At 39.7% G+C, this 15,000-nt stretch overlaps 2 protein-coding genes and 1 long non-coding RNA gene across 3 annotated transcripts in view; 1 reads left to right on the forward strand and 2 right to left on the reverse strand.

The window, feature by feature from the left end:
* LOC138043762 (uncharacterized) overlaps positions 1-1,237 on the reverse strand; it is a 1,297-nt gene extending 60 nt beyond the window's left edge. The window contains exon 1 of the mRNA XM_068890183.1: positions 1-1,237. This exon is cut by the window's left edge and continues 60 nt beyond it. Within this exon, the coding sequence (XP_068746284.1) occupies positions 87-1,103 (1,017 nt within the window). The 5' untranslated portion in view covers positions 1,104-1,237 and the 3' untranslated portion in view covers positions 1-86.
* Positions 1,238-5,564: 4,327 nt separating this feature from the next.
* LOC138043781 (uncharacterized) lies at positions 5,565-8,348 on the reverse strand. The gene has a single exon (XM_068890234.1). It carries the CDS (start codon positions 8,248-8,250, stop codon positions 7,255-7,257), a length of 996 nt encoding a protein of 331 aa, XP_068746335.1. The 5' UTR covers positions 8,251-8,348; the 3' UTR covers positions 5,565-7,254.
* Positions 8,349-8,926: 578 nt separating this feature from the next.
* LOC138053434 (uncharacterized) lies at positions 8,927-14,037 on the forward strand. Its single transcript, XR_011133219.1, has 3 exons — positions 8,927-9,781; positions 13,326-13,405; positions 13,538-14,037. It is a non-coding gene; the product is annotated as an uncharacterized lncRNA (long non-coding RNA).
* Positions 14,038-15,000: the final 963 nt, after the last annotated feature.

Consider the following 15,000-nt stretch of genomic DNA (forward strand, 5'->3'; position numbering starts at 1 on the left):
CATTTTGAAGATTACGTGTCTCATTCACTCGGTTGAGTTGCTTGACTTCATACACTTGCTTGCTTGTTTGCTTCACGGGTCATGTTTTAATCATCTAATTCTATAATCTCAGCTGTGGAGAAGGTGTAAGAACTATCCTTCCACGAGTTTTGTCTGTGCGGTAACAGCTTGCTATTGGACATCGCTGCACCCTCCACTAACACCGCAATTAAAAATATTAATTCCAGCGCCACGTTTTCTTTGGACTTCTTTTGCTTGTTTTGGTGATATTTTGTGACGTTTGTTGGCAAATGCTCTGAAAACTTACTCGAAGGAACCTTCTTTCCAGACTTTGGCAATTTGCCGCCATGTTTGATTCGTTTCTTCGTCTTCTTTTTCCGTAATGTTTCACCTCCTCGTCTAGTTATGAGCCGGCTCCTGGGAAGGTGTTGGAAATCCACACTATCAATGTTAAAACACCCGATGTCGCACTTCCAGAAAGTGTCAACAATATCAAATGGCAAAATCTCAAAATCCTCGAATTCTTCATCGATCTTGTTGTTTAGCAGAATAGTTCGTCTCCCTGAAACTGGAGCCAACGCTCGATTGCTGTCCAAATGTGCTTCCGTGTACTTCTTTTCTCCTTCTTTGTCATCCAAAACGGGAATGGGCAACTTAATGTCGTCCCCAAGATTAACATGATGTAAAACGTTAGTATCCTCCTTGACACTGTCCCAGGACGAACATGCTATAATGTTGGCAAAGGCTTCTTTGCTCTGTTTTGAATACTCCGTCACTTTATCCCATTTTTCTTGTGTACTTCTGAGAAGATCTTCGTTAAAAACTTGGCTCGACGCTTCAATGAGCGAGGTTTTCAACAAATTTGCTTTGGATTCCACGTTTTCCACCAAAGTGTCTAAACCGACATCACCTTTTCCGTCGCGGTTCGGGTTGAGTTTTGCAGACAATCTTCTCACAGCCGACTTCAATTCCTGAAGGGTTTGTTCAACATCGTCCACAATTCCATGGACTTTGACAACAATTCTTGCGGAAAGCTTTAAAGTTACTTTAAGATCTTTGTAAACTGTTTTTATGTCGCGAAGAAGACTAATTAAGCCACCCATAATAACCAAAAAAGCAAACAAAAGTGCTCACTTAAGGAAAAGGTGGAAGGTTTCACGTTACTTAGTTGGTGATCCTCAAGTTGTCCATTGATTCTTCCATCCGTGCTATCAAATTATCTTGTTCCCAACCGAAAGCAAAATTTCTAGTTTCTCATGATGGGTAGGTTGTTTGGCATTAATTTAAATATAACGACCACACCCGTTTACAAAGGGTGTGGCTATCGTACAGGGTCGTGCTTTTTTTCAAAAAACGGAAATGATTTATTATTTGTCAAACGCATCATGATATATCATTGCCAGTTCTCACTTTTCCATTCATCCCGATAAAAAATAAAAAATAAAAATTAAAACAGAGCCAGCTAGATCTTTGTGGACTTAAATCGCCAGCAGGAACCCATGACCCGGAGCCTACAACTCTACTGTGTTCGTGTAACGGCGTTTTCACAGACCGATTTATTTTTAGATTGAATTTCCCGCTCCCACAGGAGCCCGATGACCAATTGCAAGAAATTAAGCTGACGTCATAGGGTCACCGAACCGGAACTGCCTTTGTTTTTTGACCTAATTCGCCGGAAGGGCTAGTCTAAAAATAAACTTACTTTGTGAAAGCGCCGTTTCACAGAAGCTGTATGGAAGTTGCACGCTCCAGATGGGCTCCTGTCCCGATCAAAAAAATAAAAAATTAAAACAGAACCAGCTAGATCTTTGTGGACTCACATCGCCAGACCGTCTGGCTGATATGAGTGGGTGGGAAGATTAAGCATGATCGACTTCCTGTGGGCGTGATGCAATGAATAGATGAAACCAGTCAACCATAGCGTCTGCAAAGTTGAAGTCAAGTATTTTTATCTATGTGTTTTATCTGTATGAAAGCCGACTTGTTTCTTATTATTATATGACCTGGGTATTGCATTTGGTCGTACATTACGGACAAAGCTTCATCAAGCCTTGAAAAAGTTTCACTATCGATAGAATCATACTGAATCATGGTCAATTCAAAAGATTTTTTTTTTCAGAAATCAGTTGTAAGTCATCAAAGTTTAGGAGCTTAACACAACTCTACCGTAAACGAATATATATTGATGGCCAAATTTCTGGCTTTCCCGTTGTATGCGACTTTTCTAGGAGACAATTAACATTTTGTCCATTTGCTGTTCATACTCAGGTTCATACTGTAAGGAACACTTGTTTTAGTGCATAAATGTTGTAATAGGATTAACAATTGTTAGAGGGTAAGGTCCTTGTAACTTAAACTTTCAAAGCAACGCTATTTGGTGTTTTTTTTTTTTTTTTGGCAAACGGGGTGTTGTTCTATAAGTACACGTAGCGTGTTAAAATAAAATATAAAAAGAAAAAAGAAAGAAAAGATGACAGTGTGTAACAATAATATTCCATGAGCCGCGTTGGGTATGAGAGTCGGTAAAAATCCAGCGAGAAGCGTTGTGACAAGTTAACAACCAATATCATGTCCAACAAGCGTAAATGGAATAATTAACAACTATTCACCTCAGTGTCGGTGGCTAGCAAAGGATATCCGGAGTTTGAGTAGTCAATCAGTGCGCGCGTTCAACGCTATCCACTGTTTTAGTGTATACTAATAATGATTGTCGTTCAATCAAACTTTAGTACATTCTGATAATTTAGATGGCCCCGCCACAAATGAATTAGCTTGGCAGCACTTATAATAATAATAATAATAACTTTATTTCAGTGTCAATCTTCTAGATAGCCTGTAATAGGCTTACTAATCGGGGACACTATCCTACATAAAAAGTACAATAATTTACAATAATAAAATCTTTAGGCTACAATGGCTATATACAATAATAAAGAACATATCTAGAAATATAAAAATCCTTCGGCTACAATCACTATATACGATGATAAAGAACGTATTTAGTAACTAAAACTTATTTAATTAGGATCTATGATTTTATCCGATTATAAAAATTTATATTTATCAAGTGCATGTGGGACAATTACCATTACAAAAGTCGTTCTCCACCAGGCTAGCGAGATCTCTTTTTCTAATATTGGCCATGAAGGGCATTAACGTCTGTCTCTCTCTGTCTCCTGGGCTAAGTTTGGACCAAAGTCGTGGTCCAAAGAACGTCAATGAATGTTTCCCATGCCTGACACTGTTGAATCGTGAGATATAGAAATCAGAATTTCTCAGATGGTAATTAGATGGCGTTTCGCTGAATAAGTCCAGAATATTCTTAGGGAGTAACTTATGCTTGACCTTGAACATAAATATTGCTATATCTTGAAGACGCCTATTATATAAGGAAGTCAGATTAGCACGTTTTCATAAGTTGTTGTATGACAAATTCCAATTACAGAAAACCGCCCTGAGACCTCTTTCGTTCACGCGTTCCAGTTTCTTTCTATCCGACGCCTTACAAAAATGCCAGACTAGGCTGGCCAGGAGGCTGAGGTAAAATCGCTGTCTTGTAAATCTGAAGTTTAGCTCCCGGGGGGAGGGGGGGGGGGTACTCCCTTATAAGGGCTTAATGGAGACGTGCGGCCAGCCAGGGTATGTTTTTCGGGATTTTTGTCTTGAACAGGGTATCGAATTTATCATTTTTTGTCTTAATCAGGGTATCGATTTATCAATTTTTGTCTTAAACTGGGTTAAATGTCTTAAACAGGGTATCAAAAATCGGAATTCTGTCATAAAATGGGTAGGAAAATCAGCGATATTTGTCTTAAACAGGGTCAGGGTATGAGGGGCCGCGCCGCACCTCCCCAACCAGGGATACATCGAGTACCCCTTCCCCCCCCCCCCGGGGTTTAGCTTCGGTAGGGATCAGTTTCCTGAGCCTCATTAAAACACCAATCAGCCTTCTTGCCTTTTTATAGATTGCTGAAATATGTTCTGAGAAATACAGATCCTTATCTATAGTAACACCTATCAATTTAAGTCCCTCAGTGATGTTAATGAGATGGGCATTTATGTCTAACGTCAGCTGAGATGGCTTGTGTTTACGTCCGATAATCATGGCTTGATATTTGTTCAAGTTGTCAACCAAATGGTTTTCTTGGTACCACGCCGACATTCGTTCCCCTTCATACTTGATCCTCTCCATAAGGACATTTATGTTACTATGAGCATAATAAAGTTGGTGGTCGTCAGCATACATTGAAAGACTAGATGAACGGTCCAGGTAGACGAGATCATTTTGGTAAATGTTCCATAATAACGGTCCCAAATTGGAACCCTGGGGACAGCCCATATTTATTGGTTTCCAGTCGCTGACCACAGCTCCTAGTTTAGTCCTTCCTTTGCGGTCCATGAAAAAGGAACGCATTAATGTTCGCGATTAGTTTAGCCAACAATAGAGTTGGATGCATTGTGTCGAAGGCTTTACTCATATCTGTCGATAAAACGCCTACGGTTTTTCCTGTGTCAATAGCTTGTTTCCAGTCTAGACGAACCAGAGTTGACTCATAGCCGTACAGCTTACGATAGGCCGACATAAAGGGATCAAAAATCGGTTCAAAGAACTTCGACATTTGTTTACTCAAAAGCTGTTCAAATATCTTGTCGACCACTGTCAAAATAGTAATAGGTCAATAATTACTCATCTCCAGCGGGTCCTCTTTTTTGAACACTGGGATCCACTCGACTCGGCCAATACTTCTCCAAAATACCTTGATTAAAAAATTCAGTAAGTGGACCTGCCGGCTCCTCTGCCGCTATTTTCAAAACGTGTGGTGGGATCATGTCGAAGCCAACGGCTTTGTTAGGATCTTATAGTTTATGAGCAGGTAACAGAGATTTAGTGGCCCAATTAAAACGCTGGAAAAGGAATACTCGAGGCTGGAAATTTAATAATTTGGGCTGTCCTGGTTGGGGTGGACATAGGTAAGGCGACGATCAGTACAGTAACAAAGGAAACAGTCTGAGTTGAGACTTGGCAACAATTCCAAATATGTAAGTTATAAAAGGCAGAAATGAGGATCATATTAGGGATACTTGCACCTAACCAGTGTGACCTGAGCGGTCACTAAATTTTAATTAATTTTATTTTGCTACCCGATAAACATGTCATCATTGGCTTTAAATTAAACAGATTTATTTCATGGTTGAATAGGCCTTTTTGGATATATTAAAATTCACCTTGAAATAGAGGTTTAGAGGGCAAAGACAAGGGAAAGTGGATATGTAAATATTTTTTCACATTCATTCCAACATGTTTCGCCGGTCATTATCAAGCTGAATATTTGACATTTGGCCTACTGAGATTTCTGAGTGTGAAAATTGAAATCTCCATGGTATATTTCACAGAAGGCAGTTCAAACACACATGGAACAATTTGTACGTGATACCAGTCACTGTCAGGATATTTGAATGTTATATACACCGGTAACAATAATGCAATATTATGAATTGTATTGTGCCAAGTACTACCACAAATCACGCAATTACATACACTAAAAAGAGGAGTACACCAAAACTGTCATTTTTAATTTTTATTTTCATTAACATTCAAACTTGTAATAACAATCTATTCAACAAGAAATTTAACATATATTTCAATGATATACTCCAATAAACAACTAAATCTTCAAAGATGTTATTTACATAAATTCTCAAAATATTATCTTGAACTTTTTTACAACTTTTCAAGTTTTAACTTCCACATTTAAATTTGGCCAATATACAACAAATTTACCCCCTTAAAACACAGACTTAAATACAAAATATAATAATTTAAAAGCGTAACTTTACCATTACAAACTTGGATCTTGAATTCATAATTTTTTCTTACACATTTCCAAACATGGGATCAAAGTACACTTTGAAGTGTTTCGAATAGAAATAATAGTAATAAATTACTGTTCAAATTAATTTAACAATGGAAATTTTTCCCCTTTCAGCAGTCTCTCACCTTACCATTTCCCACAGAACTGTCAAAAGAGCAGCACTTTTGGGTAGAGTTTCATAACATGCTGCTTTTAAAGACAAACCCTTGTTTTGAAGAAATGTGCATGCTTTGCACACTCTACAAAGTGCAACAGTAATCAACTGTAAAACAGTTTACATTGAAGCGGTGTGGTCCAGCAGTTAACAAATTGGACTTACATGCTGTTTCACACAGTTTAAGTCCCATTTAGTCTACTGCTTGGATTTAACTTCAAATGATGATCTTTTCTAATCTCTTCTTCTATGCTTTGAAAAGGGCCAGCTGGATATGCCTTCTAACAGTTGTAAAATTATAAATCATGATCTGTCTTACAATTTTTTTCTATAAGATTACAGTGGAATGTCTGTTGATAAAGGCAAATTAATCACCTTACCACCTTTCATTCCCAAGATTGAGATGCTCATTCTCCCAACTAGTACCATAGATTCCTATGTTGGGTTGTCATGAGAATTTGGTGTTATATGAAGGTCACGCACTTGAAGCTGGTGAAATTCTTCATTCTCAATACTTGTCTGACTGACATTTCATTGAAATTGTGACGAGGATTTGCATACTGATCATGCCTGAGGTGAAAGGGTTAAAAAAGATTTGTGAGCTGGCTATGCTATCTCTTTGTCAATTTGCTCAGACCAAGCGCTAGCACTTGAAACACCAACTCACAAATCTTTGTTATGATTCTTAATTTGTTCTATGAAACCCAATTTTCATGTCTCACTACCCACTGACACAACACTGAAGTTTCCTTAGAAACTAACCACTTCGTTTGTCTGTGAACTAGATTCAATGCTAAAACCTTAACTTTTTCAAATCTGAAAACATGACCATTGGCACAAAAGCAAAGCCAAGAAGAAATTTTGATGTACGAGATGTTAAGAATATCACCAAATATGTCACAGACTGAAGCAAACTAATTATTATTATTATAAATGTTATTAGAAGTAGTAGTAATTATTACACAGTACTGTAATTATTACAGCCTAGGGGTTCAATTTTAAAGAGATCTTGTTTCAACACAGTCATTCAAATTTGGCACAAGCACATTACGTAATAGGGTTAATGAGATTCAACTTCTTAACTCAAGGGGTGTTGATCAGAGTGAACTAAGTATTTTTATTCGCTTGCATTAAATTACGTTGTTATCACATAACTCGCTACTAGATTGAAGGAAAAACACACCAACAGAGACCGGTGACATAATAAATGCAGTACTTTCCGACCACTTAGGAGATGGATTGAAATGAACATTCTCCTAAATCAAGAACATGTACATTACGTACTTCAGATGTTTTCGCTTTCCAACGTTTCTTGCTTTTCGAGGCAAGAGCAATACCTGAAGTGACAACATCCACCGTCTCATCACGTAATTTCTCCGGTATGTGATCTTCCGATGAAAATTTAAGCGTGCATTCCATTTCTACAGACACAACCACATCAATCCCGCTCTTTTTAACAGAAACCTTCTCAATTTCTTGTTCAATACCGACCGATGTTAAAAGGGCTTCGCCCACCACACGCCCTTTCCGATCGACAACATGAAATCTGTCGCCTTTGAAGACCAAATGAATTGAAAAAGCGAAGCCTTCTTCCGGATTGCTATCAGACCAGAAGAAATTGTCATTTTCAATATCTTGACTTTCAAATGTCAGCCTCTTTCCGTATCCTCTGCCAATGCTCTTCAACACCAAAGCGACGCCTTCAAACAAATATTCATTAGTTCCATTCCAACGCACACGGTATGAAAAGCCTGGAATAACGTTCTTGTCCACGAATGTTCCAACAACTGGCAATTCATGAGGCTTCAAAGCAGTAATGGTATATTCAGTTGGAAAGTCTCCAATATCTGTACCACAAACGCGAATGGTTCGATACTCTGGAATCGCCTCATTAACTATGTTTTCTCCTTCGGGTATCTCTTTAACCGTAGCGTGAAAGCGAGCGCGCGTCTGTCTCCACCACGCTCGCCAAAGCGCATTCTGCAATCTTCTTTCACACTGGCAATCACTTGACAAGTATTTGCAGTTCTTTACGCCATGCTCTATAACAGTTAAACTTTGACTTAGAGATCCCTCGCTGTTCCGTTGATAGGCCCTCAACTGATGAAAATACTCTTCATTTACGGGGATGTTCAAACGGTTAGTGAACTCCAGAAATTCTGAGAAATCGCTCGGAGTTTCCAAGACATTTTCCTCGACGACTCCTTCTATCGCAACATCCATTGGGGTCGTCAATAAGGAAAATTTTAGAAATACCCCGACAAGCACTTCACAACTCCGACACGTACGTCTTAACTTACTCAGTTTTCCAGTTATGTTTGCTATCGCGACCATGCAAAGATTATTAATACATAGCTGGCGCTTTGGCGGGCTCGTTTAAGCATTTGATTGGCTAATCGATAACATTCCACGAATTGATCGTAAGGTGTTCACGTGAGAAGACCAAAGATCGATCTCCTACACGTGGCTATGGCCAGCGCTTTTTTAAGTGATTTCACTAGATTCCGGTAAAGTTTTACGCTTTTTAGCCCAAGACTCGCGAGAATCTGGAGAGTGAAATGCAATGAGATGTTGGTCTCCTGAGCTGAGGTCTTAGCAGCACTGACTATATATATATATATATATATATATATATATATATATATATATATATATATATATATATATATATATATATATATATATATATATACTAAGACTTCCTGCGCATTTACATATATATATATGTAAATGCGCAGGAGCCGGGCAATGCCCGGCAGTGAAAATCTTTTTATAGGTTTGGTTAGGCCTAAAAAGCACTCCGGTTCTCCTAAAGAACGCTTCGGTTGACATTCAAATAGTAATAGAACATGATAAATACTATAAAAGTTTGTGAGAGAACGGCCGGCCTCGGTGGTGTAGTGGTCATGAACGGTTGTAACGCTGAAATTGCGTGCTGAAGCCGATGACCCGGGTTCGACACCAGAGGCGCACCGGTGTTTTTATTTCGTTGTACTTCGAAAAGTTTCTAACTTTCACTACCGGGCCGGGCATTTTGTCTATTTAACATCTTGCCCGGCTACCGGGCATATAGCCACATTAATTTGCATACAGCCACGTTAATTAATGCTCCAAATACGCAAAAAGGTATTTGCATTTCAGTGAGCTTGAAGGAACGGCTATTATCACGGCATCACGCGAGTGAAAATTCGATAAACCCGGAAGATTCTTTCCCCTGATTACGAAATAATAGGGCCATTTATACGAGAGGAAACAAGCCTCGGCTTACTCTGGCCGCGGCTTACATATAAGACGCGAACACCCCTTATAAATGGTACAAAATCTATGTTCACGGCTTTCTCAAGCCGCGGCTTATCCTGGCCTGGGAGTTTATACTCGTATAATACTTCCGTTTCGTGTATTATGTACGCTGCGGCCAGAGTAAGCCGCGGTTTATTTTCTCTCGTATAAACGGCCCTAATGAGATTCCAAGCTATACCAACTAACGAAGAAACAGGGCTTGACACGTTTCCGTGCTCTTGGGCCTTAACCCGTGGCTACAGTAAATAGAGGCAAGAAAGTTTCAGCCAAAAGGAGAATATATGAGACCGAGATGACAACGATGTAACGTACGAAATGCTGGTGGAGAACAAAAAACGCATGAGACTGAGAGAAAGAGAGATCTTTTGTTTCCGTGCACCAACGTGGCGGCGATGGCGCGACTGAGGAAGTCACAAGTAGGTGCTAAGAACCCTCTTCACATTTGACCAATCAGGTTAGTTTAATTCTTAAATACACGACCCCACAAGATTTTGTAGCTTTAAAAATTATCGTGTTTAAATAAAGATTATGTATGTGTAGTGATGCATGTATACTCGGGCTGTTCGCCAAAACATAAATTGACTTGTAAATGTTCGAATTATTCCTTCATTTTCGTCTATAGTCCTCATTTGGGATACCTTTCCTCCTTTCCTCGCCAAGTCTTTAACGTGCTTTTCGACAGGAAGATTGTCCACGGCTGCCTTCCTTCCCCGAGAAGCAGCTGGCGGTACTGTTGGCGCGGGGAATGGGGAGAGGCTCTGTGGTATTTCAAAGCGCCTCTCCCCATTCACTGCGCCAACAATACCACCAGCTACACAGTCTACGAGAAGCCAAGAATTTCTCAGTTCTCCTCAATAATAAGAATTCTTTGCACGTTATCAGCACTGAAGTATAATTACGTTCTACTTTTCTGCGCATTTTTTTTATTTGTTGCGCGTTTTCCCACCTCTTATGAAACTTGCCGAGCAACATTACCTGCCATTGGTCATCCGTGAGGTACGTAGCTCGTCAGTCAACAAACATGGTAGACTCTGTGGAAGAGTCCAACCTCCATTCCTAAAAAAGAGGTTACGGAGGATGTCAAGGTGGCACTGCAGAAACAATTGTCAGAAGGTAGTAAAAATGCGTAGATTTTATCCGGTGGACACAGTAGAAGACTATTAATTAACCTGCAATGGCGTCGAAGTTATTGTAACGCTAGTGGAGTTTAACAAAATATACCCGTATGGAGCTCAAGAATGGAACGTCAATTAAATAAACAAGACAGGCAGTGAAAAATAGATATCTGGACTCTTAAAAAACGATGAGTAATGGTCTTCGACAAGAATTGCATCTTTCGCCGTCGGATATAAAAAAAAACCCTCCTTTTCAACAAACGAAAATGGATCACCTGCTACAGCCTCCAAGGTATACATAGATGGCCTCCATTTTGGCGGTTAAAAAAATCATCTTCTGCTTCTCTTCCGAAATGTGCTGTTTGAAGGGACTCGGACACACATGAGTTAGATGAGGGAGTTTTCAGAAGAGGTTGTATGACTGGTGGAACATGTTCACTGATAGAACCATTGAGTACAGGCATTGGCAAGAGGGAACAAGAAGGAAGCACAAAGATGGAGAAAATAGTGATTGAAAATCTGCTCTTCCACTGACTTTCCACTAGTCAAGGTGTCACTTAGCTCACCAATTCTTCTTTCATAAGGGCAGCACCACCAAGCAGTCGGAGGACCCCAGTTCTTCATTTGGTTAAGTAGATGACTCAGAACCATATGATAGTTAATGCTGACAGAATACTCACCAAAGATTTTACTGTAGAGTTTATGATGACCTTTCAGCAGTGTTTCCAATCAGTTGATGTCATTTTCATTTAATTATGTAATTGTGAAGAACAATTTCACATGCCTCTACCCGAGTTCGCACCAGTTTGTATGCTTCCTCACTTACCTGTTTCCCCAGACAGACTCTTGCAAAGGTTATGATGAAATTCTTCCACTGCTGGGCAGTTATTCCTCTTCCAGACATTTTCTGAAGCATGGTACGGGGAAGCCGCTCTACATCATGTGGGATCAGCCTCTGGTGGAAGGTTTCACGTTCATTGGCATCAATAAATCTGTCATCCTCAACTATGATGGCATTTCCTATGTTCTCAACAAGACCAAGAAAGAACCGAATTATGAATTGGGCAATAAGGAAATTATCAACAGTTTTAAAATATGAGAGACGTGAAAGCTCACTATATCTATCTCCACTTGCCTTTGCAATTGCATCTGCAGCGTGCCGACTTGAGGCCTTTTGGTCGCGTTTCATTGCCCCCCGTACTTCCTGGTCCTTCCTTGTCTCTGGCATGCTCGTTGTAAAGAAAGAAATCCTTCCAGAGGCACCAACTGTGCCAGGCTCTCGCTTCGCAATCTTGTGACACTTGTCACAAGGTCTGTTTGCTTTGTAACTGAGGAATTGAGAGATCTTTCTTGATCCCAGGAATGTCTCCCGGCACAGGTAAGAATACAGCATGTGTGATGGCCTCTTGATGTCTGTTAGCGATATCTACTCCAGATATTTTGATTCCCTCAAACAACAATAGTAGATCATCGACAATTGGTTTTAGAAAACTATTGATGTGACGTTGCGCTTCCTCTGGCCCTGGAATAATACCAATCAACATGGACCACATTTTCTGATAACGCACAGATCTTGGTAAATTAAGAACAGCCATACACAAAAACACCACTGGAGTGAACTGCCCAAGAAAAGGGGTTAAAGTAACAGAGCCAAGTTATTCTTATCTTCTACTGAAAAGAGGCACTTTGTTGTCCGTTGGATCTTTCAAAAAACATTCTCATAAACTTTCCGTCCCGCAAGTCTCGTAATGAGCTATCACTTGACGGCTCAGGTCTCTGTTGAATGAGACTTCCTTATTTCTCAAAACTAAAGTAATCCACTTAGAGGGTGATAAATAAGGAAATTTCTTAAATGATACCCACTTCTTTCTGCCAAAAGACAGATTCTGACAGTATGAGAGCTCAGCTTTGCAAAGTTTCCCAAAAAGCTTGTTTTTACAAGTGGCCGAGATCTTGTCCCCATTACGTCCATTTTTAACAATATCTGGTAGTTTATAAATACAATTACACTTCACATTTGGGCAGACTGCCATTATTTCACATTGGTTTAATATTTTAAAATTAGTGACACAAAATAAATCAGAAGTGTCTTGGGGAAAACTAGGTGAAGCGGGTGCTTAATTATACCAAGAATAATGCAAAGAGGCATAACGCAAAACGGCATAACACAGAAAGGCATAACGCAGAAAAGCGTAACGCAAAATAGCCATAACGCAGAGGCCCTTTGAAGAGTGGAGACTACAATCGGCGTCAAAATTGTTGAGACACTCTTATCCTCTAGAGTCGCTTTCAAGCTCGGCGGCGCAAATGGCCCCCTCCCCCGCACCCCCGGGACAATGTTGTGTTTTTCTGTTTTCTACCAGCCTTGTAGACAGCGGTACAACATTGATTAGGGTGGGGGAGGGAGGGGTATCCCGGAAACGTACTTTCTGGACAAGTTTTCTTTGCAAACAATGAATGTGTCGTTGCCAGTGTGCTCTGTTGGCAACTGTCTCAACTAATTTTGTCGCCGATTGTAGCTGTGTGCTCCGTAAATAATTTCAGCTCTAAAAAAAAAACGCCAATTGATGGTTCAAGGGAAAGGACATAATATCAAACTTTTTCTTCCTGTTTAAGTTGCCTCTTTGCGTTATGGCTCATTACGTTATCCTTTTTGCATTATGGCCATTTGCTTTATGAATCTCTGCGTCATGCCTTTTAACGTGATGCATATTTGCGTGATGCCTATTTGAGTTATGCGTATTTGCGTTATGGCTATTTGCGTTATACCTCTTTCCGTAATGGCCATTTGCAGAATCGGCTTGTTGCCATTCAGCTTTGGATTGATGCATTCATGATTTGGACGATTTTATTTCAAATACTGATCATTGAATTTTGTCATAGATATACCTCCATAGTCCACGCTTTGCTACTTTCGAGAAAATTTTGTTTTGTTTTGCTTTCTCCTGCTTTGAGACACCGAGGTAAGTCGTCTTTCATTTTTGGCTGGTACCGACTGTCGACAAAATGAATTTGTTTGGATTTTTCGATAATCTGGCTCTGTATTTCCTAAAACGAAACCGAGTTCAATTTCATTTCTTTGGTTATTTTTTCAGGTGTCCTTGAAGGGGAGTTATTTTGCTCATGCCAGCCAACATTTATCGGCCTGAAGATTTGGTGCTGGTTACACCACATAGGAGTCATTTTAGGGGCAGCAATAACAGCCGGATAATGATCCAGAATCAGCAATCCAGAAATCAGAATTAATGATCATTCATGATAATTAATGATTCAGTTGTACGTGGTCAAGTCTGCGTAAAAGTAATAATGTTTGAAATTTATTAAATAAAGAAAGTTGTACTTTACCGTCTTTCCTTCCTTTGTTTACGTTCTAGCTATTACCACGGCCTCCAAAATAAGAAATTACAAAACGGCCTACGTCACGTTATTTTATGGTGTTAAGGGGAAATCTTTATTTCACGAGTTTAACGAAAATGGTTATGTGGAATTCCCTTACTGATAAAATTATCGTTAGATCACACACATGACGATTCTGAGCAAAAGCGACTTTCATCAAAGCGATTTGCCATCCACTTGAAAAACGCCGGGCCGATAGTTTTTCAAGATAACCCAATTCAATCCATTTTAATCTTGTCCATTTGAGTCCATCGGCCCATGCTTCTCAGTCTTTCCTTTTGTTGTTGTTGTTGTTTTTTTTATGTTGTTCAACCGTTTTGTGCGGTTATTGCAATGTTTCGTTCTACTTTTTGGGTGCCGTGAAATTACATCATTCCGAAGCCCATTCCAAATACACGGCGGAAAAACCTTCCAACCCAAGCCGAACATATCATCAGTTGTCGACCTTGAAGCGCAATATTCATCTGCCTTTCGGCAGAATCTTCAAAACTTGCTTGTTTGCTGGCCTATTCAATGCTCGTGGGACGTCTCGAAAGAACTTTAACTTCGATAATTAAACGATGTGAATTTTTTATATTGACAGTATGTTCTTCCTCAACCTATATAGAATCGACAGCTTCAATCGCGCCCCGTCACCAACGCAACACATCCTCCGGGTGCCTTGTTCCTTTAAAAGAGGCATTTTTGTACCAAGGCAGGTGAGAAATAAAAGGAAAATGAATTAAACAAGTTTTAAGTTTCCTTTATTGTAATGTGGACTGCGTCAGCTTGATGATGCCATCACCATGTGTAAGTCTTGTATCCAGAATAACTAGGTCAGATCCATTTTACAGTAAATTTTTGTCAGTCAAAAACTTGAATGTGGGGATTATAGGAGAGCGTACAAGGGGTGGGTAAGTTGTTGTAGTTCTCGCGAATCGTGAATGATTCTGGATTCCGGATTCTGGCTTTTAGTATTGCCGGGAAGAGTACGAGTTTTCTTGGTTGACAATCGATACTGAGCGGGGAGTTATGAAGTGCAAAATATGTTGCAAGTGGCCAAAGATTTGCAAAGGTTCAGTCACAAATATTTTACCATTGTGAACAGGTTATGGGACAAGGAACTCATTCTGATGGGCAAGTGATTTTTACGTGCCAATTGCCCAGGGATAAGTTTTGTCAA

Source organism: Montipora capricornis, chromosome 1, assembly GCF_036669925.1.
Source record: "Montipora capricornis isolate CH-2021 chromosome 1, ASM3666992v2, whole genome shotgun sequence".
Taxonomy (NCBI): domain Eukaryota; kingdom Metazoa; phylum Cnidaria; class Anthozoa; order Scleractinia; family Acroporidae; genus Montipora; species Montipora capricornis.